A 27,937-nucleotide genomic window follows, 5' to 3' on the forward strand; every position below is an offset into this window, starting at 1 on the left:
GCAGCGCCGACTGCGGCGGCCGTGCGGGAGCGGCGGGGACCGTGCCGGCTGCATCACCGCCCAGCCCGGCGCTGGGGACAGCCATGGGGAGCAGCCGCCGCTCCAGCTGCCGCCGAGAAACTCCCCTCCGGATGTCGGCTGCGGGTGGCCTGGTCTGAGCGGGAGCGGGAGGAGGGAGAGGAGGAAGGGCCGTAGCGGCGGCGGACTGTGCAAGTTGCGCTCTGCCCTTCTTCTCGCCGGCCCGTCTCCCACCCGCGGAGCAGCATGCGGACTGGCCTCCGCGCTCTCTCAGATGTGCTCCGGCTGCCGCCGCCTTCAGTGCGTCCTGCTGCTGGCAGCGCTCACCCGGGCGCTGGATGAGACGGGAGCGGGGAGATCGCTGCTGCGGTTCCGCCCGCTCCTTCATGCGGGCTTCTGCTCCGGCGGAGGTCGCACCGCCGCCGCGGAGGAGCCGGGCTGCGCTCCCGCCCCGCTCCCGCCCGTCCGGGGGGCCCGCATGGCGTGCTATCTGGTCATCAGCTCCCGGCACCTCAGCAACGGGCACTACCGCGGTATCAAAGGCGTCTTCAGGGGACCGCTCTGCAAGAACGGCGCTCGCTCGCCGGTAACTGCCACCTCCTCGCCCCCTCCCTCACTTGTCCCCCGCACGGTAGGAGCGGTGCGGGCGGATGCCCACGCTGGGGGCGGCCGGCGCGGCTGCGGGGGGCGCGGGGCGTGGGCGCCGGCTCGGTGCCGCTCTGCGGGGCCCCGGTGTGGGCGCTGCCTCGCCGGGCGCCTCGGAAAAGTTTCTCCGTCGGCGGCCGCCTGCGAGTGGCCGCGGGGACGGGGCTGGGGGCGGTGCTGGCGCTCGGCAGTGGGGCGGGGGTGGGGGGGTACGGCTTCGCTGGGGTTATCCGTGGGGTTATCCGTGGGGTTATCCGCGTCTCGGGCTCGTACCCAGGGAGAGGTCAATTTCTGATGCTTTGGTGAGAAGTTGGAGGCTGGTAGAGGGGAAGGCGCCGTGTCGGCTCCAGGTGTCGCGGTTTAGTACCTTGTCCAAGGTTTTGACGCGGCGGAGGAGGGAAGCGATCGTTCTCGTGGATTCGTGTGCCAAAAAATGCACTCGCGAGTTTGTCTAAGGCGCGTTGTGAACTACCTGTTTAGACCGACGTCTAGGTAGGACACGCGGGAAGTTTGGGGCGTCCTGCGGAGACTGCAGACCCGTCGAGCTAGCCTAGACGGTGTCCGTGAGTCGCCCAAGGCGTTTCGTGGGGGAGCGGGAGTCCTGTGCTGCCGGGGCAGCGGTGCCGGGGGCAGCGCGCAGGTGCCCGGGTGCGACCATGCCCCGCTGCCTCTGCTCCGCCGTGGCTGCGGCACCGGAATCGCCCCCGTGGCCGCCACCGAACTCTCCCTGTGCCCGCTGTCGGTGTGTGACACACGGAGGGGCACGGAGCTGCCATCCGCCTGGCCTGCCCTGCACGGGTACCAGGGACAGGTGAGCCTGCCGGTGGGATTCCCTGAGCATCGGCAATGCCAGGTTGTGCCACACACCTGCACCCTAAATACCTTACGGGAACTAAAGTCTGCTTTCTCTTTCTTGACTTCCAAAAATTACACATATTTCACTGTGCTTCCAAAATCCCTTTTGTGTTGTGCACTAGCACTCTGATAGAGCGCCTGCAAGTTCTCCCCGTGTGCAGCTGTGCCTGTCGTGTGCAGAGTAACACAACTGAGCCTCAGGTATCATCCATCAGTCATTGGCTGAGCTGCGTTTGTGGTCTTTGACCCATGGAGCTCATCCACTTTCCACCTCTGTGTGTGGAACCCCCTGAAATGCAGGCAGCATTTACTGAGATCTCTGTTTGAAATTAGGTCAAATGGAAAAAAGATCTCAAAGATGTAAAATGGGAACAAGCTTGATTGTAAATACTTCTGATTTAGTAGAATTCAAACAACTGATATTCAAGCTGAGTAGTATCAGAAGCCTGGGAAGATCTGTCCTCTGAATATTATGTTCCAAATCCTTCACTTTCCAATTTCTTTCCCTTTTTAACTGCCTAGTGAGTATGCACACCACTCCTCTCCATCTAAATACTTCATGAAATAAATTTGTCTGACTCCACTAACAAATCATCGTTTTAAACACAGATCCACTAATAATTAGTCATAGTCCTGCTACTGGGTGAGAGCAATTTTTGTTAATGTGTAAGTAACAAAGAAGAAGACCAATGAAAATTCACGTTCCTTATTCTTTAAAGGTGTATTTTTTTAAAAGATTTTGTTTTACATTGAACCATCTTAGTCTTAAGCCAACCATCTAGGGTTTAGTGGAAAAGGGAAAAAGCTATGAAGTTGAAAATTAATCTCAAGCCTCTTTCACTGTTTAGAAATGCTCTTTCATGTGATTTTTCCAAAGTTTGAAAAAAGTAGCAAGGGCACTTTGTATTACTTTTCACTAAGACAGAACATCTTGTTTCCTAAATTTGTATTACCAGGAGTTGCTGTTTTATATATTTTGGGGCCATTTCTACAGAAAGGACTGAATTTTAGCAATCCTTAGCTTTCATTCTGAATTCTTGAGGGAAAATTTTATTTCTTTACATATATTTTTTTTTTTTTAATTTTTTCTTTGTTTTCTTCTGCTTTTTTTTTGGGGCAACTTTTTGAAGCTAGTCAGGCTTTTGAGGTCATAGGCTAAGGTCTTTGGAGAGGGAGTGTTGGACAGCTCATGAGTGCATGATAAAGTTTTAGTAATGTTCGGTAACTGTAGCTCTGTAATTTTTTCATGTGTTTGATATTTTGAAATTACTATTGGTTTATATAGACTATTTTCATATTTTAATACGGAAGTTCAGATTTTAGGAGATAAATAAAGGATGCTCAGTTGGCACAGAGGGTAATAGTTTGCTATTAAATACTGAAAGCAGTGAGTAATCTGCATGTGCCTACAAATTTATAACTTTCCAGACCATATCCCTCTTTCTTATCAGTGTGCATAAAGTTGGTAACAGGGGATAGCAAAAGCCACCACCTGGATACGTTGTGCATTATGGGTGTGGGAGTCATACATATTGAGATTTAGTATTGACTGAGGTAGTAAAATTGTTTTAAACATGAAAAAATGCCCCACACAATGCAAACTCTCCATTTATTGAGTTAAACTTGAGGCCTCTTTCTTAAGAAGGAAGTCTTAGGCAAGTGGCATTTATTTGTATTCCATGTGCTGTGCTTTTATTCAATCCCTCCTGATTATAACTTTGAAAGATACAAGTTATGTCTTGCAGTCATTTTTAAAATGTTGAATTGGAAGCAGCCTTGAAGATTTGATTTTATCATTTGTACCATTAAACAATCTTCTCTTTGTACACTATGAGTGATCTTATGCATGAGTCTATGTAGCCTTTAATGGATAATATGTACCTTTCTATATTTAAAGTGTTCTGTATTAACAGACCATGAAATGTCAGTAGACTTAAGGCTATGCTTTAAGAAATGAGAACAGTGGTGAATTTTATAAATACCTTTATCAAATTTCATGGTTTTATGAACAAGGATTTTTTCAGTCTGGGTGTTTATGTAGTATTTATTAGCATACTTTGCTATTATTGTACCAGAAACAATTCTGGTCCTTCTTCCTGGTATGCAGAGAGACCTTTAGTTGTAGCAGTTTGAATGAGAACAAGATATATAGAACTACAAGGATAACATACTTCGGGAATGTAATGAATTTGTCGTGATGTTGTCATCAAATCCTTTAAAAATTTAACCTTGCTTTGCCCACTTTTACATATTGGAGAAGGGACTAGCTGTGAATATTGTGAAGTTAGTAGTGATGAATTCAGAAAGAGTGGAATTAGAAGCAGTCACCAGTAAACCCTTTATCAGTGGAGTCTGATGGAGTTACATGGGGAAGGAAATGCTGAGTTTGAACATGATGCCAACATTACTAAGGATAATGGACAGTAAGCCAATGAAAGAAGCTGATCATTTTAAAGCACAGCTGATTCTGTGCTTTAAGCTTTTATATTTTATGTGAAAAGTTATATTCAGGAGCATATTATGAGCAAATTTTCTGTCTCTGAAAATTGCTGTTTAAGGAAGTTCATTATGATACAGAGATATTGCTTACACTTCAGAGTGATGATAGGATTTTTGAGTCCTGAATAGATTACATTGATCAGTGTACTGGTTTTACTTTTTGAAGTCAGGATAGATAATGCTGTCACACTTTTACTGCCGTGCTTCACAAGCGTGGCAAAGCTGGCACTGAAAAGGACTTGCCTGCAAAACTTTTAAAGGAACTTCCAGGATGCAGCAGAAAATGGTACTGGGAATTCAGCAGATGGCCCCCTTGCTTCTGAATCATTTCTAAGCCAAGGATGTTATTAGGGTACACTGTTCTTCCTGCGGCTTTTTAAGATAAGATATAAACAAAGTCTCGTTTGCTACTCAGTATTTAAAGATCCCTTTGTATTTTGAAGGAAATAGAAGGCTCAGAAGACCCAGTGCCTTAGCCAATTTCTGACTTGGCTAATTATTTTTCTTCCGTTGTTCCCTGCAGCTTCAGCTGAATACAGTATTTTTCATGTACTTCTCTGAGCTGTTTTCAAATAAAGCTGTCAAGCAGCTGCTCCCTTGCACTCGGTGCTTGCCTGAGTTCTTTGGATTTTGGGGGGCAGGAAAGGCTTCTCTGTTACACAGAGTTACCTTTAAAAAAGCACAGCTCTCACCCCATGTCCAGAGGCTGCTCCAGCAGTTCTAATTAAGTACATTGCAGGTACTTGGAAATAATGATGCTTTAGTTGATACTGAGCCATAAGCAAGTTGTTTTAGCACTAAAGCAAATATAACTTTGAAAACCTAAGTGAGCCTGAGGACTGAATGACTGTAAATAGAGAACAGGAGGGACATGGCATGGGCAGCTGTCTCTGCCTGCCTGAGATCAGTGCTAGAAACACAGGCATAACCAAGTCTGCCACAAAGGGACAGTATTGTGTTTGCCACCAGCCAGTGGCAAACACGTGCCAGGCACAGTTGTCAGAAAGCAATTTAAAGGCTAGACATGGTGCATGTGTACCATGTGAAATATGGCTTAGGTGACAGCAGGTTAAAGGAGGAGCCACCAGATACCTGGGTGATTACTGGAAGACCAAACAACCTGTGCATTTCTGACTGCATCCTTTAGCACTGTGACTGCACTCTCCACAGCACTGAAAGCAGACAGGAAGGGTATGCTGCAGCATTACTAGGAAAATGCATGAAAAGTAAAATTTAAGTTAGGAAATAGAGTCTAAAGGGGTTGATAATAAATCAGCAACTCTAATAAATAATCCTACAAAAGGAAAGGGGGGAAAAACCCCAACTGCACTAACAAAATTTTGTGGGAAAGAAAAAAAGGGAGAAATGGTAAAGAAGATGGAAAATTGTACTTTCACTTTTCTGTGCCAAAAGCCTCTGGCAGCTGCCTCCAGCAGCAGTGGCTGCCTGCCAGGGGGGATTCTGTGCACTCTTCTGAAGGCTTGGAGCTGGCTTGCAGAGGTATCTGCCTTACACAAACCAAGGGCAGGCACTCCTGCTAACTGTTTCTGATCTCATTGATTCCTGGCACTTTTTGTCCCAGAGTGGGCTGAGAGTGTTTCCTACCAGCCCTCCTGCCTCCACTGTGCTGGAGAATATGAGCATTCCTGCAGCCCACACTCCACCTTACAATGACCTTATTTCCCGATTTCATGGTTCCTATTATGGTGCTTTTTGTGCAATTCTGCAACATGTGAGAGGCAGAAAGAACTTTCAGAAAATGGGAATGTGCTTTGTGCCACATGTAGCCTTTCAGAAAATGGAAATGTCCTTTGTGCCACATGTAGCCTTGCTGCTCATTTCTTGTATTAAACCTGGTTTTTGTGGAATCTATCACTTCTGAGAAATTTTGATTCTAATTTAGTGAATGTGTAGCACTTTGTATTACAGCATTGCAATTAAATTTAATCATCTTCAACCAATTTCTGCTGGGGCCATTTCCTTCACCCACAATTAGCAAGAATGTTAAACAGGTGCTTTATGTCTGACAGCACCTTTACAGCAGTCTAATATTTTTATTGGTCCCTCAATTGGGTCCGTAAACCCAGATCAGTTTCTCTGTTATTTTGCATTTGGCAATTCCTGTTTGTCCATTAGTTCCAGAATTATTGCCATTACATCCATTTACATTCTCACTTTCAGTTCATATGCATTTTACTCACCCAGAGCAGTTTAGTGAGTTTTCTTATTTTATTTATTTATTTTAACTCTGAATTGTGTACAAATTTGAAAGTGAATGTAGAGACCTAGTGATTGTGAAACAGGTGCTCCCTTGGATGGTGGTTTGGGCTACCCAGGCTCTAAGCATTAAGGGCTGTTCCTCTGCCTGTTCAGCCCTGTTTTCTAGACTCTTGCCCATGTGTGCTGTCCATGGTATGCACTTGCCGGGCTTTGCTGGGGAGGATGCTCCAGTTCCTTCCTCTGTCTAAATGAATGCTTTGTTTTGACCAGTTTACAACTAAATAAACTGAGTAACTTGACTTATGCAAATGCTTGCATGTGAGATTAGCTTCCTTGAAAACAGTGGTTAAAAAAATTTCAGCATCTGAATCTACTTATTCACTACCAAAGTTTTGCAAAAGTCTCCTGTAAAAAGCACCTAAACAGAGAAACAAAAGAAAGCTTTTAAAGGCTGCACAGAATGTAGGCACTTTTCCCTACTTGAGTTTTTCTAGTGAACTGTATTGCCTTGGGCTGCAAGGCTTGGGGCTTTTTAGTTTGGGCATTTTTTTGTGGGTGTGTTCTTTTTTTGTGTTGGGTTTTTTTGGTTGATTTTTTTTGTTGTTATTTTTGTGGGGGGTTTTTTGTTTTGTGTTAGTTTTTTGTTTGCTTTTTGTTTTAGGGTTTTGTTGGTTGGTTGGTTTGGTTTGAGTTGGCTTTTTGTTGTTTGTTTTGCTTTGTTTTTGTTTTTTTTTTGTTTTTTTTTTTTCTTTTTGCATTTAACATGAAGAAACTCCAATAAGTCTTTTTATTATGTCACAACTAATCACTTTAGAAGACTCAATCATTACTGGCAAAGTTAATTTTACTCACTTGTCCTAGGGAATATGTTGACTTTTCTGTGGGGAAAAATAAAGACATTCAAAGTGTTTTTATCTGCATGCTGAAGTGCTTTAATTTTAAAATCCCACTGTGAAAGGCTTAGTTTTACTACTTTATGTGTCTATCTGTGAAAAGCAGTGTATCACATTTGTTACAAAACACAGCAGAAGGTGTGGACCCTCTTTTAGAGTTCAAGAGTTAGGATCTCACTATCTAAGTTTTGTACACCTACCATGGTAAAAAACTGGATTAGGAATAATTTACATAAAAGGTCAAATGAAATTTATTACAACATTAAGTTAATGCTAAAAAGAAGCACAGATTCATGCATGCACTTGCAGGAACCAGAATTCCCAACATAACATGCAGCACCATTAAAATCCAGTTTGACCCTCCAAAGAATTAAGCAGTGCTCACTGGAGAATTAGTCATTTTGTAAACATATGTGCATGTAGCAGTCTATGCATATAAACATATCTGAATAGCAATAAGAAGACCTTTAAGAGAACTTTTTAGCATCCACACTGACAGTTGTAAGCACTGCTTTTTGAAGATCCAAACTGCTCTGCTCTTAGCCTTTGAACCTTCCAAACTCTGAATGAACAGTCCTAAAATGATTTGATTTATGTTGATAATCTGCATAGGTGATATAGCTACTGCAATATTAAAGCCAGATATCTAAAATTCAGTCCTGGATTTCTGTATTTTGTGTGGGCACACATTACTCCTTGTCTTGTACAATAAACTGCAGGGCTCCATTATCAGGATTAGTCATGGGGTAGGTACACATACCTGAAGATGCTCTTCACTGTGCAGAACGTATTGTTCTGTGCCCAGTCATAAGGCACTTCAATGACAGGTTTTCCTTTTTTCTTTTTTTTTTTTTTTTAAATACTAGACTAAATTTATGTGCATACTAGATAAGATGTAAACATCATCAAAATTTTGTCCCAGTTTCATAGTTATGCATAATGATAATTGGCAAGCTGGTTCAAGTAAAGAAATAGAACTATAGCTGGAGGATTGCATGCAGCTCTGAAACAATTCATACATTAATCAACTCTAGTTGATATCAATTTTTCAATTGATGTTTTCCTTGGAACATATTCTAAAACAGATTTAGTGCTTTTGTGTCAACAGAAATATTCTATCAATATTCTGCTCAAACTGAACTGGAGAGCTGTATTTGGTGTCTTTGAGAACATTCTCAGTTGTAATCAGCTGTAAATCTGCAGCCTTCATTTCCAACCTAGACTGCAACATGTGAGGAAGGCTTGAGAAACTAGATTGGGAAGTGTAAGAAGAGAATTCCCTAAAATACACCCTTTGATAGCAAAATATTTTCTAGATTATATTTTGGGTTTAAAATTATAAATGAAACCTGTATGAATATTATGATCAGAGGGTCTGCTAGAAATGCAAATTCTAATAGTTATTAAGGTGTTCTAAGTATTTTTTTCAAAGAAAAGTTCTCATATTCAGATATTTATAGCTCTAATTTCATTAGCTTTATGGGTTCCAGAAGTAACCAGTCCAAGTTGTTCATGTAAACCAGTCTTCGTTTTTCTGTGCTAATCATCACATTTTCAGTTTAAGTATGACTTCTGTGAGGTGTGTAAGCTCTGACCATGGATTTTGCTGGGAGACCTAAGAAGAAGCAGAATGTGTATGTTTATGCCACCCTTTGTTAGACACTAAAAAACCCTTACACCCTTAAACCCTTAAAAAACAGTTACGATCTTGATGTATCGAGCCTGCCCTTGAGCAGCCTTTGATTGCAAGAAGCCTCTGGTGAGGCACTGCAGGTAGAGAATGACTCTGCAGGGTTCTTGCATTTGTTGCTAGGTGAATGTTGGGTCAAAATGCTGGCTGAGGTGAGTGGTCCATGGACTGGGTGATAACAAGGATTCCTCAGCTTGGGCAAGGCTCTGCTGGCTTCCAGATGCTGCACTGGGGCTGCTCTGTGCTGGGAGGAATTACGGTGTAGGAACACAATATCCAGGGTTCCCACAACCCTCGTGGCTGCAGGTCTGTGCCAAACAGCAGCTGAGGCATGGAGGTGTCCTGACACAGGGAGTGGCTGCCTGGTCTGATGGACACAGACCAGAATCTGTCCCACAGCTACTGAGCACTAGTTCAGGAAAAGAAACTAAAAAACATCATCGTGTAGGTCCCCAGAGGGAACAAACTCACAAGGTGATGTGCATGCAAGTAGTTTGTGTGTACCAAATAATAAATAAGCATCCCATAAATGTCACTGAGTACATATGCAGCTTCTCCAAGCTGTCTGAATGCTTAACTGCTGTCCTTACAAAGCTGTACTACTGCTCTTCCTGTAGAGAAGTCCAAGGCTGCTTTGTTGTATACATCTACAGGATGGACACTGGCATTTTTTCCCTGTTGTGATGTTTCAATATACACTTACTTCACTTTAAAGATGGCAAAACCCATATGAAAAAATAGTTTAGTCAGACCAACCAATGAAGAAAAATCAGGTTGGTACTACATGCAAAGATTTCAATTTTCATTTGAATGATAAATACATCCTTGGCTATTAAATACAGAAAAGAGGCAATATAAGGAGAGGTAGTGTTGGAGACACTTCTTATTCACAAATAAGCATCACTTTTAAAAAGCTCATTTTCTGGGAGTGAGTGATAAATTTTTGTGATGACTAATAATGGAAAAATCAGATTTGTGTTCTTTGATGCAGATGTATTCATATCCTATAAACCAAAAATTACATTGAAATAAGTATTGAATATATAAACTCACTGATTTTATACTTTGTTCATCTTCTGCTGAAGACCTGTTTATAACCAGTGCATTCTATACCATGTGCAACAGGAGATTCTTATTATGTATATATACTGCCCAATAGATATGCTTTATTGCTTAGCATTATAATAAGCATCTTTTATAAGTTAAACTTCAAAAATACAGATCTAATATTCTGGTTATTTATCTCAAAAGTAAACCCTTCCCAAAAAATGAATAAAAAAAGGCCTTCAAATATATTCCCTAGAGGACATGTCTTGTTTGAAAATGATAACACTTGGTGGATAAATGTATGCCTTTCATTTTGGCTACATTCATAAATCTGTGCGCTGGGCTTTTTATTATATAAAGAAGATATGATGACTTGAAATAGAAGGTTGTATCCATATGCCATGTTATTGCTTTTAATGGGGAAAGAATAATAGAGAAAATAAATTCATTGAGTTCTTTTTTTTCTTTTGACAGCTATCTGCTGTTTATATTGTTATTTCTTCACCTTACAGAATCACTGAGGTTTCAGGTGATTGAATTTGATTTCTGTGGGTTGTGGAATCAGCCTTTAAATGTTTATATTGATTTGCATATATGACAGCTTTCATCAGTCAAGACCATTATAAACAGCAAATTGAAAGAAGTTAGAAAATTCCTTTCCTTGAAAGGGATTTAAATAAGTTTACAGAATGACTTAACAGAACTGGCATAATCTTCACAGTCAATAAAGACCAAAGGCAGAAAAATGTGCTTAAAATCTACAGAAAAAATGTTTTGTTTCCACTGTGTGTTCTCGAAGACTTGCTTTTTAAGCTATAGCAAATGAGGATTACTGATTATGTACACTTAGAAATATTCCAGTGGATAAACAGTTTTCAAGGCCTTTCTTATTAAATCTGAAGTTCATCTGTAACTTCAGTAATAAGGACATTGAACACCTTTTCCCTCTACCGAAATACAGTTCCTGATCCCAAATATTTCCCAAAACATGTCTTGTAGTAATATTTTTCCCTGATGTTCTGACTAGCACTTTTGAAGAACAAAATTATGATTCAAAAAGTGCTTGAAATATATAATTTATAAAACTATTTTAACTGCTGTGATTTATTACTGTACCAGGCAGTAAACTTCAATTAAAAAAAAAAAGAAAAAAAATCCCAAACTCAGCAACCCCAAGCTACCCCAAACCATGCCCCCAAGCATAGCAAAATAATCAGCATGTGAGATCACCATGAACTGATGAATCACTGACAGCCTTTCTTCCTATGTCTGCTCAGGTAAAGTTCAGATCTTGACCTTCTGCTCGCCTGGGAGCCATTAAGAAATCCTAACGAGCTTCCTGATGGCCTTTTAAGAGTAATAACTGATTAAGTAATTGTAGCACCTTATGCTGAAGTGTTTTAAATACTCAAAGACTTCTGAGCCTCTTCCTACAGAAAAAGGCATGTCTGCTCAAGTTATATGATTAGAAAGAAAATGTTCCTTTTTATCATTGTAAGAGTACTTCTCTATGTTTATTCCTCTAACCTCTGGCTAATAAGGATGGTGACTGCAGGCATTAGACATCAGACAGCCTTAAAAAGATTGATGCTCCTGATTACAGTATACTATAGGATAAATTGTAGGGTTCAAGTCTCTCACAGAGTTAAAAAGGATATGTGATATCTGAAGGAACATAAAGGTGTCAATTTTCTACTTGATGGTACTAATATATTTTGATAAGATCTGCATATTAAGAACGAGCCCTCAAATACAGTGATTTAGTACTGCAGTTGTGCAGTGAGGAGAGCAAACAACAAAAATGTGGATCCTTGCCTCTGCTCTGAAGGACAGTGAACAGAGAGCCATGGGCACTACAGCTGGCAGGCATGGAGAGAGAGGACTGCTTTCAGAAGTGACTGGTGAGAGGAATGAACAGGGATAGTCAGTGTGAACAGGGAGGTTAATTGCAAAGTAAATGAGTTTGCTACAGAAAGCACTGAGGATCAGATCCTCAAAGGCAGTGTGTGTGCATTAGTAAACAGCACCAGGGACTGTGCCAGGCATTGGAGCTTAATCAGCTAAACAATGGAACTGTGAGTGTTGCTTCCAGTATGTTTGTGCTGTTCAACAAGTAGCACTGCCCCAAACATTTCCTGGAGAGAGTTTGGGAACTAGGATAGGGCAGAAACGTTGACATTGCTGCAGTTTCAACTCCAAGAGACTTTTACAGCACTGATGAGCTGCTCAGTGACAGGTAAAAGCCTCCTTTTTTTAACTGGCTTTGAAATCGTACCCGTGTATGGAACTGCTAGCCACCTCTAGGGCAAACCTCTCAGACATTGTTGTTCCCAAAACTGTAACTGTGCTTTGAGAGAACGGTGGGTGTCACAAGTAAAAATTTTGTTGGGAAGCATTGTGAAAAAATCAGAATTGATGGCACCACTAGTGCTTGAGCCTATGTCCGTGTTCAGTTACCAGACTAAGTGCAGCCTGGGCTCCAGCTCCATCCAGCTTTGCAGAAAATAGGACAGTGTCCTGGGGTGTTGGGACTTCTGAGGATTGAAGGGTAGTGGCTGGATCTCCTGACAGCACTCTGGTGGTTGGATCAGATGAAGCAGGTGGATTTCCTCACAAATCCCATGACAAATCTGTGCTGTGCTCCTGACAGGAGCAGTCCCAGTAAATGTGATATGCATATGCTGACTGGAGGAGAGAAAGTTCAGCTTCACCATTCAGGCAGCAAACTTCAAAGACAAAGAGCACATGAGAGAGTACTGGTGAATCATAATGAGCTTCTTGGAGTATTTTTTGTAGTTTCTTCAAGAATTCTTAAAATTCACAGAAAGCAGACATGCATAGGGACTATTCAGGGTAGTATTTTAGCTGGTGTAAACCAATCTGTTAAATTGATTACATTTTCTAAGGCTGTTTTATGCCAGCAGGATTTGGTCCTGAGATTTTATTTAGATTTTGTTTAGTAAGTAATGTGGCTAAAGTTAGTGAATACTAGTTGCTCGGACCTCCAGGGCAGAAGCATCACTGTGATTCAGTCACAGAATTTCAATTAGAAGGAAAATGCAACTGTGCTCCAAACATAAAACCTTGTATATTTTTGCCGGACTCTATAAATGATGTCTTTTCTGTACTTCTGAAACACAAACAATGCTGGTTAAATACAAACCATACTGCTGTAGCAAAGGCATTCAAGCAGTTAATATAACACCTTTCTCTTTATGGAGCACATCTTTGATTTGCACATTTCCCTGAGATAACACAGTTTGACTCAGAACTTGCTGCCACATTCCTTATCCTCATAGCAGGATTTGTAGGATCCAGATTTCTGGTTGAAATAAACCAGATCTTAGTAAAATACACACAAAAATCACTTTTTATCTTTCCAGAAGAAAAAAAGCTCCTCAGAAATCTGTTGCAACTTTTTCTGGAATGTGGAGCAGTGCATTCTTGAAATGTGAATTAGTGATCACACTTTATATCTCAACAAATATTAATCCTCATCTAGTATCATCTTAATTCCTTAATATTAAACTAATATCCAATTCTCTGCAGACAATTTTTGTGTCTGAGTGACTAGGCTAGTTACCCAGTTAACCTCAGCTGTTGGCTTAGTGAAGTGATTAGTTTCTTATGAAGGACAAGTGTCATTTTCAGGTTTCATTTGAAATGTAATGCACCATCCTTTATTAATATAAAATGGATTTTCTGGATTTGTATGTTTAGCTGGCCTGTTATGGATTGCTGTTTGTTTATTTCCTTTAATTACAGTGTTGCAATGCTGGTTAATTTCCTCCAACAGTCATTATCTGTAAGGCTGCTTGAGGAAGGATCCTTCTCTTTAATGGCTTCAGTGGGATCCTATTCTTTGATAAAACAGGAGGGCTGGCATTTATTTCCACATAAGACGTGTTTCTTCCCAGGACTAGAGAGTCCCTGTGCTGTTTCAGTCCTGCAGGTGAGTGCACAGGAGGAATGCTGTGGGAATCTCTCTGACTGCAGGGTTCTGGGAAGCTTTTGAGCTTGGTGCTTTGCTGGACAACAGGGATTCACCTTTGGAGGTCTTACTGCTGTCCTGTTATTGATGGCACCATTCAGCCAGTGAGAGACCAAGATGTCTTGGTCTACTACTACCTGAAGGTGGTAGATATTTCCATTATGATTCTAATCCAGGAAAATGACATCTGTGGGTATGTCAGAGGGCTTGTGAGACTGCTTCAGCTTCTCCAGCTGGGGTGGATTTATATGATGACTTTCTGCTGGCCCATTTCTTGGTACATCTTCTAGCTGAGTTACACATATGCACTGTGGTACTGACAAAGCAGTGCTATGTCCAAAAGTGCAGGAGGAAACCGGCATGAGAATAATGAGGAGGGAATGGTGAAGGGCTGGGATACTCATCCTGCCAGAGATGCATTTGGAGTTCATCATGGTTCAGCAGCCAGAAGGTGATGTGAAGAACTGCCTGAGAAAGGAAAAAAAAAGGGGGAAGCAAAATATGAGGAAACATACTTTTTTTCCCCATTGGTTTAGTTTTCATAATGCTAGCAAGCTAGCAAAGGTAGCATCCAAAAGGTATTCCTCCATGGCCAAAGGTCTGCAACATGATAGCAGATCTAAAATAATTGACATAAAGAAGTAAAAGCTTTGGAAAGCAGAATTTTGGCAATTTTGAGTGAGGATATTTTTGCTCTCCCTGTAGCTGGTTAATGAATCAGTCCAGAACTGCAGCTGGAAATTAAGTCAGCTCTTTCACTGTGATATTTAGCCTTCTGGCACTGGTTTAATCCCACCCCCAAAGCAACTGAAACACAGCTACAGATTACATAGGATTTTAGTTAATTTACGTGGACTTACTCTGTGTGTGTGTATAGGTTACAGGCAATGTGATAGAGGTGTAGGGCTGGTTTCAGTATGCAGAGGGGTGAACTGCCTCCCCTGTATGACTGCAATTCCAGTGTTTTTATCAGTGTGTGTAAACTATAAACTGTTGCTCTTTTATCCCTGTGAGTGTGTTTATCACAAACTACAAGTTGAAAAAATGCAGCTTTTGTCAGGGAAATAAAGAAAAGCTCCCCTCTTCAGGTATGATGCTGAGAATGGTTTTGAGTAAAGGAAGGAATGAATCAATATCTTTTCTAGTTGCAGGACCACACCTTTTCATGGCAGGTACGTCCCTAGGAAGTGTGGTTTTTAGGCAGGCATGTGCAATAATTTATGTCTGAGCCATTAGTTAATATTGGCAAAGTGTCACAGGTGCTCAAGTGCTGATGGCAGGCTGGTGACAAGAAGGCAGCAGCAGGTCGCTGCTTCATCCCTGCACCAAGGGCTGGCATTTTGCACAGCTAGGGGTCAGAAAGGTACATTATTTACCCTGTGACCAGTGCAGGAACGAATCTGTGCTTCTCTGAGCTCTGTCAAGGAGTTTTACTGAGTTTTTCATTATTTTCAGCAAAATTTCTTGGAAAAAAAATGTTTATAGAGAATCCTGGCTCCCATGCAATTACTCTGCCATATGCAGTGGCACGTCTTACTCATTCTGTGAACGTTTTATGCTCCCAAGGGTATTTAAGAGTAAATACAATCACAAGTAAAAACTTAAAATACCAAATTAATTTTGTGTTAAACACATAGAGTGATGGATAATGTAGTTCAGGGCTTGATCCTGCATATGTTGAAGTTGAGAAGATTTCTTGGTGTTATTTTGGTTTATGATTGGCACATAAAGGTCTTGTTTTTTTTTTTCTAGTTGTATAAACTCCATGTTATTAAATAAATATAGGCATAGCATATTAACAAAAAAAACAATGGCAAATGAGGAATGCTTTGAGTAAATATGTATCATAGAGGAATATAATACAAAATTTGCCACAGCATTTTTTGCTTTCATGGAGAAAAAAATACATTTGCAATTCTCTAATTATGTTCTGAAACAGAAATTCAGTCAGATTAATTTTGGGTCATTACATTATCTGTGTTAGAAAGTGGCAATTGGGGATTACTCAGTTTCTATGAGGTTTGGCTTAACAGCAAACAAGGTTAACATAAGTGGTTGTATAGCTGAGTTAATTTTAAATGATCTTTTGGGCTGAGATATTAAGGCTGAAATGCTTTAAAGGAAACTAAATGGGGCTTGTGTTTTGAATGTGATCTGATGTATAATTAAAATTCTCCTACAGAAAGGTTAGAAGCTGTAATCCAGTGCTCAGAATCAACAGCAGAACTCTGTCTTTTTAAATTTAGAAATGTATAAAACTTAATACAAGTTGATTTCAAAGATTTACAAGCATGTAAATGTGAGAGTATTGGAGGTACTGTATTTAAAACATGGAAAATTTGGGATTACGCAGGACATTGTAAATGATGTGAGTTTTCACTCTGGATGGTTGGGCTATTAAAGACAGTGTGTTTAGGCAGTTGGTATTGTTAGCACACCAGACATTATCCATATGAGTTCTTTTAAAGACTGCTGTACCTTTGCTAATATCTTGTCATTTTTGAAAACTGAACAAACTTAACACACTGCAGAGGTTGGTTAATTGATTTATTGAGAGTTTTTGTGACCAATAACTGACTATTTTTCTGTATCCTTAATAAAGAGATTTTTGTAACTACTTTTTTTGTTCCTTTTTTGTTCTCTCAAAAGAAGGAAGGCTTAAAATGATGGCAGTTTTAGCTCAAAATTTAGGCCAGCTTCTTTTGGCTGATTGTTGAAATGGGGTTGCTGTGTTCTCATGAAGAGAGAACAATGTCTTTTTCACATGTACACTTCCCATTCTAAGTCATCTTGAATTAAAGTTGCTGAATGTTCTATGGCAGAAAGAGCTTTGAACTAAATTTGATTTTAGCTTTCCTTACTGCAGCCTGAGGATAGGAGTAGGAGATGTAGTGTTTTCACAAAATATGAGAAATCTTGTGGACATTTGGCCACCTTCATTTCCCTCTGTATTTACGCAATAATATGGTCAAAATACATTCAGCAAGCATGGAAAAGGGAAAGTCAGAAGAAAAGGGAAGTTCCAATGAATGCTGTATGAAGGAATTGTGTCCTTATGTCCTGGAAGCTCCAATGTGCTTTGCTCCTAGTGCTTGCTGTGTGCTGGGTCAGTGCAGAGTGTGCCCCCACAGCCACAGTGACTGACAGAGGAGGGCCAAGAGCAGAAAAGGAAAGGAAAGGAAGGCACAAGGAGGCCAAGATGACCATGTCCCCTTCCCAGGAGCACCTGTGCAGACAGGACTGCAGGATGCAGCAGCTGCAGTGGTTGGGAAGCTCCTCCATTAATCTTGAGGGGAAGCAAGAGGCAAAGGGAGGGGCTTGTTAATGAACTGCTTCCTGTTAATGAACTGCTTCCTGTTAATGAACTGCCTGCAGAAAGCAAAGGGACACTGTGCATGTAAGCACTTAACATGATCCAGTTTCTAGGCCACAATATCAAAATACTGCTGATGTCTTTATAAGATATAAAGTGCATTTTCACTAAAGCTAGAGAAGAAGTGATCTAGCATTCTCCTGATAAAATATGTTACTGGAGAGGGAAGAAATGTGTGTGGGGAAATTAATGTTTAAATTAAAAATGTATATTACATTTCTGTACATTCATTTTATGTTAATATTAACAAGACTAAAAATTTATCACATTAATATTATGAGAGCAGTGTCAGTAATTTTTGCCTGGCTACAGTGGTAGCATTTTCTGTACTCCACTTGACACATCTTGGCTTGGAAAATTTTAATGAGATTTTTTCCTTTTCCAGTCAGTGAAATTTCTTTTGCAGCTAAGTGACTAGCTGGTACTTGACTTTTGAAAAAAATAATAATACATCAACCTTAATGAAGGAGAATATCCTGGCAGAACTGGGTGTTAATCACCTGTATTAAGCTCAGGATAACCTAAAAGTAGTAGGTCTCTGGTACTGTCATTAATTATTTGAAGTGACTTTATTGTGAGGAGTCAATCTTAAACCAACAGTTTTGAGTTTACAAGGTGAGGTGCAGTTCCAGGCTGGGGCCTTTCAGCACAGATCCCTCAGCCTGGGGCTGTCCTTGAACTCAGAAGCTGCGGTTGTAGGTGGGATTCACTTGTGAAGGTGCTTTTAACAGGGAGTGTCTGTGAGCAGCTTGCTGGGTGAGATCATATGGTGTGTAGCATGAGATTGTACCTGACCATATAGGCATGATTTCTTGTTATTTAAAAGAAAAAAAAAAATCTACTCCCTCTTAATCAGTGGGCAAAAGAGAAAGTAGTTAGATTATGTAGTGTTTGCATGAGAATAAGTGAATGGTTTTGTAAAATCTACCAGAATATTATTTTTTTTGTCGTGATAGGCAATACTTTATTTTTCCACAAAACAGTAAAAAAAAGAGAGTAAATATTAAAGGGCATTACAACATGTAAATGGATTGTTCATGTAGTGCTCCATGACACCTATCCTGGAAATGAAGGGACAGGGGTATATTTTCTAATGTTATATCCTTAATTCTGTCATTTATAATGATAGGAAAGGTAATGAAAACTACTTGTGGAAGACAGCTCACAAAAATGATAAGTGAGAGCAAATAGGTGACACATTGGAAAGAAGAATTCCTGGTAGTTAGAGATGACAGAGGAGGTCTTATGTGCACTATCTATTGTGGTTCTGTGCCTGCCTCCTGGATGACTTTAGCAATTCAATTAACCGATATGAGCCACTGTTTCATCATCTATAAGAGGTAGATTATACTTACCCACCTCACAGCATCTTTATAATTGATTTTTGTAAAGTGCTTTGGGCTTCTCAGATGAAAGGCACTTGTACTAGTGTCAAGTATTATTATTATTGCTACTAGTAGTAGTAACAGTACTTGTAATTTATACTGCTCTTGTCTGTTCATGATGCCTTAAGTAATTCATTCCTGCAGTGCTCTATGAATTAGGTACATGTGTGCTTTTAGAGATGAAGGAATTCAGCAATCATCATCTAGCTTTCCCATTTTCACAGTGTTCCTAAGATTAAAAAAAAAAGGTGAAAAATCCTAAAGTATAAACATCTATGTGATGCTTAGAGCACTTGTGGGAAGCTTTAGATTAGGTTTGGGATTTTTTTCAGCTAGAAGGACACAAAACACGCTGCTCACAAATTCTGGCAAGTTTTTTTTACCTTTTTTTTTACCATTTAAGTCCATAAAAGCTTTCCTTGTCTTCCTGTGTTTCTGAATGCCAAAGCATAGTCATGTTTCAAGGGTAGGCTGGATGGAACTCTGAGCAACCTGTTCTACTGAAAGGTGACCCTTTCTGTGGCAGAGGCATTGGAACTAGATGGTCTTTAATGTTCCTTCTGACCCAGGCTGACCTGATTCTGTGAGTCTGTGTTTCTGTGTGGTTTTCATCTCTCACCAAGCCTGGGTTTCCAGGCTCTTTCAAGAAATGGTGCCTGGCTTGGCAAACGTGTGGAGCTCAGCCAAAAGGTCAGTGCTGGTTAACAGGGAGTCCTGGGAGTGTTCAGGACTCTTGGAAATGCTCTTAGATAATCTTGACGTTTTTGCTATCTCCAGGCTTAAGATCGATCAGGAGATTTTTGACTGTCTTCTGGTTGAAAGGCTTAAAATCCATTGAATTGTGTTTTAGATACCTAATACTTTGTGTAGGAGTTGGGATTTTTGTTTTTTTTTTGTTTTAACTTCACTAAATCTGTCTTTTAGTAATCGTCTGAAATTTTAGATTTTTTTTCTAAATGTACACATTTCTTTAATCTGTGATAAATTGGAAAACTGGATCAAATACCACAGTAAAATATATTTGCCCTTGGTTCCATTGCTGCCTTTGGTGTGGGCTCAACAGCTACAGATGTCATTGCATCTGGACGTGCTGTCTTCAAAAGCAGCTAATTTCTGAGATGGGAAATGGTCTTTGATTCACAGCAGCAATGGGCTTTGAGGCTCAGGCATTCTTCCCATGTTCAGCAGGTGTCTAAATGTCACTTACTGGAATTGAGATGTATCTGTTGCTGCACACATAGGCAGAGATTATATGAATGCATGGTGTGGGCTCCGGCAGCAAGCCACAGTTTTAATACATTTCAGATATAACTATAATCAAACATAAACTCTGTTCAGTTTATGTGGATATAGCACGATTATACTGACACACCATAGAGGGTGTGAGATATTCTGTCTGTGCAGAGATTCTTTTAAGCAAAGAATCAGGATGGATATGTGATCTGCTCTTCAAAAGCCATTTCCTAAGGCTTGACAGGAGGAGAGCTGCAGTGTGATCATGGGCTACAGCTCATGGCTTTATCCCTTGGTTGCCTCTGAGGACTGCACTGATTTTACAGCCTTGCTATGGATGTCCTCCTGTGAGTTTCTACTTGAAACAGAATGAGGTATAAATAGTTTTCAATGCAAATAGCTTTTGGGGTTTGTTTGGGTTTTTTGCAATTAAAAACTGAAATCAGATTTATCAAGAGAACTTGTTGGCCGCTGTGATCCAGGAGACCAGTTGCAGCTCAGGATCATTTATTTGGGATGTATGTGATTTGAGGAGTGGGGAAAACTTGGTTTTGAAAACAAAAGTTCAATAGTTATTTATATGCAGACAATCTCAATGAATCATTTATGTAGCACATTTGTAAATGAGAGCTAAATGGGACTCAGCAGTTTGTGATGAAAAGGAGATACCCAGAAACATCTCATTTTTAAAGTATTGCATTCCCAGGTCGTCTCTAATTAGAGCTTTGGAAATCTGGAAGTAAATGTTTCTTCTTTGTGTCCTAAACAATAAAGGTTATCAATAGCAGCAGGCTGCTGAAGTCAGCTTGTATGGCAAGAATGCTTTTCATGGAAACAGTAATGGGTAAAAACAGACTGAGTTTGAAATTCAGTGCAGGCACATCCTTCAGGCTTGCCTGAGAGGTGAGCTGTTTAGAGACCTCTGTGTTGCTCATGATGGTGAAAAACTGGAAAATGACTTATCACAGAGCAGGTTAAATGCACAGTACTCAGGCTTGGGTTCTGTGTGTCTCTGAGACAGTCTTTTTGCTTTCTGCTGACTGGCAGGTGCAGGGTTCTGCTGCCTCATGCAGCAGAAAGAAGGGTGGAAGAATTAATGAAGTATTATGGATAGAAATCATAATACAGACAAAGCCAGCAAGACTGCCTTGTGCACCGTGTGGGCTCTGCTTCTTCCTGCTTCCTTACTTCTGCTCACCAGTGGAGCAGCTCCATCCACTTCCACTGCCACAGGATTTTACTTTTTGCTTCAGAAAAGGGTGTTTCTGTAACAGGGGGTTGTCACATACTCCCTATGCCTAGTTTTCAGGATGCTGTCTTACTGCAGGTTTTGAAAATAAGATTAGCCTTGTAAACATTACCTGAATCAATAGCTTCACTGGCACAAATAAAAGTTAAATTATTATTTAAAAGCACAAAGTCAATGCACAATATCATTAGTTTTTATGTCATCCTCATTTCTATGTACAGCATTTTCCATAATTTCTCTTTAAGGACTAATGATCTCCTTTTTAAATCAGATATATTCAAATATGTTTTAAAACAAAGTCTGAAACATTTCTTTTGCATATAGCTTAAAATTAACCAAGTTCTAAATTTGCATACAAGTGTTGTAATTTAAATGCAATTCCACTTTAAAGCTTGTACAGTAAGGTATTTAAAAATCTCTCAAGTATATGGACATACAATGTCAAAGTGTGTCATTAAACTGCAGAAAATTGTATTTGATGCTTTCTTGATGCCACAAAAGTTGTTTTAAAACTTGTTTAATTATCTTCAATCTCAGGTTTAAACTTTTGAGGACAATTTGGTGCATTAGATCCCATTTGATGAAGTTAGGTGAAATGGAGCTGCACCAGGAGATATTTTTGTGGCTATATTCTATTGTGGGTTTTATATTTTTATTTTTTAATATGATTTCTCCTCCATATTACCCAAGGAGATTAAATTAAGTCACATATTTCTGAATAATTACTTTCTAAATGTACACCATGAAGGAAATCTCATGCAGGCCATACTTTAATATACGAGTGTCAGTTGTCATCTGAATGTTGAATTTTACATTTTTTTGTTTTAACTTGCATATGGTTTTAGGGCAGCCTTTTATTTGCTATACCATAAAAATTATTTGTCTTTTGTTTGTAATACAATTCCTCAGTTCATCATTTTTCTATAGCCTAACCAGCAGTGTGTCTACCTTAATATTGATGAAGTCTGAGTGATTCAGATGTGGTTGTGATGTTTTATATATTTTCCCTTTCCATCAAGACTTGAAACAGGGACTCACTCATCACTTAAAACCATAATTGCTGAATATACAGAATGTTTAATGGTATGAATATGGAAAGTTCTTTGTGACAAATGGTCTAGACACCTAAACTTAAAATATTTGGTAGTCATTGGGTTCTTAGAAATGAACTTATGTCTAGATAGAAAATACATGCCCAGAATCTCATCTTGCTTCCTCCAGTTTTATAACCTCGTAGCTCTGTGGATGTCACAGCTGTTTTTCAATAATATTATGACTGTCTCTTAAGTTTGGAGAGTGTGACTTGCACCCTACTGATATAACTTACATCAGAGTATTATTACCTGTCCTTCAGTCTGGCATACCGGCACCTGTGTAGCGTGTGAAAGAATGGGGTGCTGCTGCTGTGCCATCGTAGGGGGCAGTTTTGCTTTTTCATGCAGCTAACCTGTATATCCAAAACATTCTGACTGTGCTGGTTTGGCTGGGGCAGAGTTTGTTTTCTTCACAGTGGCTAGAATGGGGAGGCATTTTGGGTTTGTGCTGAGAACAGCTGATCACTCAGGGCTGCTTTAGTTATTGCTAAGTGGGGCTTGCACGGAGCCAAGGCCGTTTCTGTCTGTCACACACCCACCAGTGAGTGGGCTGGGGGTTCACCCGAAGCTGGGAGGGGACACAGCCAGGACAGCTGATCCCAGCTGACCAAAGGATATCCCATTCCATATGGTCTCATGGTCAGCATATAAAGCTGGGGGGGAAGAAGGAAGGGGAAAAAATTTGGATTTATGGCATTTGTCCTCCCAAGTCACTGTCCCATGTGATGGAGCCTTGTTTTCCTGGAGATGGCTGAGCACCTACCTGCCCATGAGAAGAGTGAATTAATTCCTCATTTTGCTTTGCTTGTGTGTGTGGCTTTTGCTTTCCCTATTAACCTGATTTTATTCCAGCCAATGAGTTTTTCCCCTTTTACCCTCACAGTCTCTCCCCTGTCCTGCCATGGGGGAATGGATGAGAAGCTCTGTGGGGCTGAGCTGCTGAGCAGGGTTAAACCCCAGCACTGTGAATAAACTTCCTCTGAATGTGTGTGAATCTCCTGCACACTCTGCAACTCTTAGCCAGTACCAGGCAGGACAAAAGCAATAGGGAGATTCTCTGAGGGATTTAGATTACTCTGGAGTTGGGAAAAGAGCCAGCTTCTGCCTGAGGACATAAATTGGGAACTGTACAATGTCCTTTATGGATTCTTTGTAAGGTGTGATATAACTGAAGAATATGCAACCTTTTAAGACAGAGTAACATACCAGGAATCTTTTCAAGTGATTCAGAGAATTTTTCAGGTTAAGGGTAAGAGCTGCTCCTCACACCATTTACTGTCAGATTTACAACAGATAACAGCATAACCTTTTGGTGTTTTCCAGATGCAAGCTTCTACTATTTACAAAGAAACCACTAGAAGCAATAAAGTCATGCTCATAATTAAAAACTGCTGAGTGTATTAAATATGTTTTGCAATTAAAAGAAGCAGTTTCAGTTAAGTTTGTTATCATCTGCTAGATGCTGGGAGCCTACATAAAATGTTATAGTAATTGCAGGTTTATTCTTGTGGACAAATGCTTAGAACTCTAGATCACTGTGCAGCACTAATTGGTCCCCTGACTGGAATAGTGTTGGGGAGAAAATAAATGGGAATAAGGAGTAAAATAATCTCTCATCTCTTAGGTAGTTCCTAATATTCACATATTTATTGCTATCTTTTCTGTGATGGGGTAGAAAAATTTCCAAGCTGTTCTCTTGAATCATTTACATCTGCTTTAAATGTTTACATAGGGGAAATAAAAATGTTGAAGTTAGTTATTAGAATCCATACACATAATACAAAAGAAATTTAATACTAAAATGCACATAGATTTTTTTTTTTCTTTTTTCTTTTCATTCAACTCAAGGGATGCTTATTTGACTTATTGCATATTGACTGATATGAAAAGCTGCTCCAATTTCAGGTCAGTCTGATTTTTTTTTAAATTCTGTGACTCATGTCTAGTTGTAGAAAATCTGTCTCTAGTTACATGCTTGAGAGCAGGGTTACTAATCAGGGCTTTGGGAGAGCCTACTCTAAGACATGCTGAGAGTCATTAGTAAACAAACTGTTAAATGAACTCCTGTCCTTCCTCTCCCCCAAGTTCAGTCACAGCCAGACACCCAATCTGCCCTTTCTTAGTCTCCAATTCCTTTATACCCACTGTAGGTCACTACTCTCCATCCAACCCATTCCTCCAGGCAGCAGTGGATGGGCCTGAGAAAGGCTGAGTTCCACCCTGGCTTGCTCGGGGGAGTCATTGTTTATTGTGAGTAGGATAGTGCCTACAGAAAGAGGAAAACAGATGCAGACACTAGTGAGTGGAGTGGGAGATGCTGTTTGCTTTAAACTCACAGGGTAGGGGTTTTAGGGACATGAAATCTCATAAGACAGAGCCTTTAATTTTTCTAGGAGTCTTTTTAAAAAATGCATTTTACAATGGAAAAAACAAATAGTCTTGTTTTGCAGCACTGGGAAATAAAAAAGGTGAGATCGTTTTTCTGTGTCTTTGTGTTTTTCATGTCTGGTAAATCCCATGATAATTATGAAATGAAATACTTTTCCAGTTAGGTATGTTGTGATTTTTTTTTCTTGTATTTCTTCCAAGTGATTCTATTATATACTTGTAGGCAGAGTTGAGCTTTTTGTTATTTTCCATCAAACCAAGAAATTGAAATGGGATGAAACCAGAATAACATGAGTTTAGTTTATGTATTAAAATAAATAGGAAACATTTTTTGTCTATTAGGCTGATGGCAGGAGTAAAATTAAATTCAGCCATAGAGTGCAGAAGAACAAGATTAAATCTGTGATGCACTGTGGTTTGTGAGTGGAAAAGAATGATTCCTGCATATGTTTTACAACATCTGAGTAGAAACAGTGATTCTGCAGCTTGGGATAGGAAATAAAATCAGTGTAGCTGAAGCCAGGCATCTATTTATCTTAAATTAATCATTCTCCAAGTAGGCAGTTGATATCCTAGTGCTGTGTGCCATCCTTTTTACATTCATGCAGCACACATTAAACCAAAGAGCTGTTACTGTAGGGGCTGAAATATATTGCAGAACACAGATTGTAAATGTTTAAAAATACACTAACACTCCTGTATGTTCAGCTGGCAATTAAATTGCATTAATATTTTTACTTTTAATACTTACAATTATTAGACACTTGGAAGCAGATATACTTACAAGTTCTAACAGTTTTCACAAGAATAAAAACTAGTTTTATGATCTTTAAATAGAGAAGAAAATCTATGGGTACATTTCAAGCTAGAATATTTTTTTGTTTGTGCTGTTTAGTTCAATGAAATTTAGTTTCGATTTTCTCCAACACGTCAACAAACAAAAATCTGAGAGTTATTTCTATGTTTGAATAATGTTTGAATTCACCAGGAATGGATTGAGTAAGAGAAGGATAATATTTTTTTTCTGTTTCAGTTTGGATACATATAGTTTAATTTAGGAACAAAATAATTCAGTTAATAGCAATGCTAAAGAGAGAACTGCCTTTGAGGCACAGTTTCTCCAAAGCATTTAAATTTTAATTTCATTCTAGGACAGAGCCTGAGGTTTTGTTGGATTTGACCTCAAATGTCATAAGAACAAATGAAATAAAATGATAATTTACTGTGTCCTACTGCAGATGTAGTAATTAGAAGGAAACTGAAGGGAAGAGGAGACTCATCATTAAGCAAAAAGCAGGAAATTAAGCAGACATTTTCTCTTAAAGCATAATTTTCTTTCTCTTAAGTATTGATGACATCCGACAGTAATTGCCTGCCAACAAAAGTATCGTAACTGGAATCTTATTTTTGTTGATTCTGAAATCAACAGATTGATTTCTTTTCACTGTTTTTGTTTTTTTTTTTATCTTCCAAGTTTTTTTTTGTTTCTGGTTTTGAATCAAAGCTACTTGGGAAAAAAATGATAGTAGGATTTAGAAATCCTAAATGGTAATCTTAAAACATTGTTTTATATTTTAATATTTTCAGCAGCTTTTTATCTGTGCCATGCAGTATGTATGCAGATAAATTCTCATTTTACAGGGAATTTTGCATTTGAGCTATGTAAGCTCTCATAGGTATTCACTCTCTTCCTATCCTGACCACTCTTCAGATATGCCACACTGGAACAGTTTTGAAGGACTTGACACCCCCAGATTTTTAACCTTCCTGGGAGATTTTGACTTGGCCTTTGGAAGCATCTCGTTACTCAGAGGGGTTGTCAAACTCTGGGACAGTCATCCTAGAAATCTGATCCCTGTCAGGGTTTAAGGAGCATTTGGACAATATATTAGCAACATGTTTCAACTTGGTCTGGCCTTGAGTGGTCTTTCCAACCAGTTGCTTCTTTCCAACTGAAGAACATTATTCTATTCTATTCTATTCTATTCTATTCTATTCTATTCTATTCTATTCTATTCTATTCTATTCTATTCTATTCTATTCTCCAGAGTTTGGAAGTATGTGGAGCTATAAGTGGAACTACTCCATCTGCAAGTATTTGAAAAAATAAGTTGTTTAGAGTTTGATGAAAAACCCAAATAAGTGAGTGTCTTTATTTTGACTTTTGGATTTTTTACATATACAAGGATGTTGTTAAAAAAACTGAATATGGGCTAAAGGATATTTCCATTTGTTAGGAGCATGTGCCAAGGAAACCACCCTTTGGAAGAGGAAAAATCTACAGTGGAATTTTATCATCCAGGTAACAAGGCAGGTAAATTGTGACTGAATGTGCAAAGCTGCTTAAAAGTCTGTCATACTGTAGCTGGTCATTGTGGTATTTCTTTTGCTTATGCTGGAGGCTGCTGTCAGAAAAGGTAGAAAACTTGGAAAATGCAAGTTTTGATGTCAGAAAAAGTATAAAAATGCACCCCTCATTGGGCTGGTCTGTTCTGGTACCTATACAGAGACATGGTACAGTTGGCTAAGGCAGAGCAGAAAATGATTATGTACTCAAATTAGTATTGCAATGGCCAAGTACACTTAAAAGGAGATTAAGATACAAGAGGTCTGATTTATGAAGATCTACTTGCTTAAAAGACAGCAATAATGAGAATCCTTTCACCAGACTTGAGACTTTTGAAAAGAGACTTAAATGGAAATGCTGACAGATTTAACTATAGCAGTCTTGAATGGACCTACCAAGACATAAAGCGTGTCAGAAGTCTGCAAAACATTATTACTCACAGTGATGCAAAGAAAAAACTTGTAGTATCCAACTCAAGGAAACTAATTCATTTGTAGAATGAAAATCACTTAGCTTTTTATGTGCTTAGAAGCAAACTTTATTTTTGTGATGAAAATTTTTTGTGATGAAAATATAGATTGAATGTGTTTTGCTTACCAATGATACTTTGAAAGCAAAGGTAGATATGTAGACACACCTTTTAGTAGCAAGAATATCCTTGGCTGTGAGTCTCTTTACACTGTATATAATGAAAGATTTATACCTGTGTGTTTTTTGGTGCATACAGGACATCATGCACGTAGAAGACTGAAGTATGGCAAAGCAAGACAAGGTTCTGCCAGACTAGGGAGCTTAGATAGCTCAGGTTAGAGTAACTGCATGGCCACAGTCAAGTCTTACATTTCCACGGCAGCTGATTATAAAGTTTAGAATTCTGACACTAATTGAAGAATTTTTCCTTATGTCTGAAGTATAAGTGAAGACCTGTTCTGTGAACAGATGGAAAAGAAAGCTTAGACATATTTACTTCCACAAGTTTTCATTTCAGCTGTAACATTAATTTGTAATTT

At 39.5% G+C, this 27,937-nt stretch overlaps 1 protein-coding gene across 1 annotated transcript in view; it reads left to right on the plus strand.

The window, feature by feature from the left end:
* The first annotated feature begins 481 nt into the window (after nt 1-481).
* ZNF804B (zinc finger protein 804B) overlaps nt 482-27,937 on the plus strand; it is a 220,675-nt gene continuing 193,219 nt past the window's right edge. Inside the window, exon 1 of the mRNA XM_059486177.1 lies at nt 482-649. Coding sequence (XP_059342160.1) covers nt 497-649 — 153 coding nt within the window. The 5' untranslated portion in view covers nt 482-496. The remainder of the gene's footprint in view (nt 650-27,937) is intronic.

Source organism: Ammospiza nelsoni, chromosome 1, assembly GCF_027579445.1.
Source record: "Ammospiza nelsoni isolate bAmmNel1 chromosome 1, bAmmNel1.pri, whole genome shotgun sequence".
NCBI lineage: Eukaryota > Metazoa > Chordata > Aves > Passeriformes > Passerellidae > Ammospiza > Ammospiza nelsoni.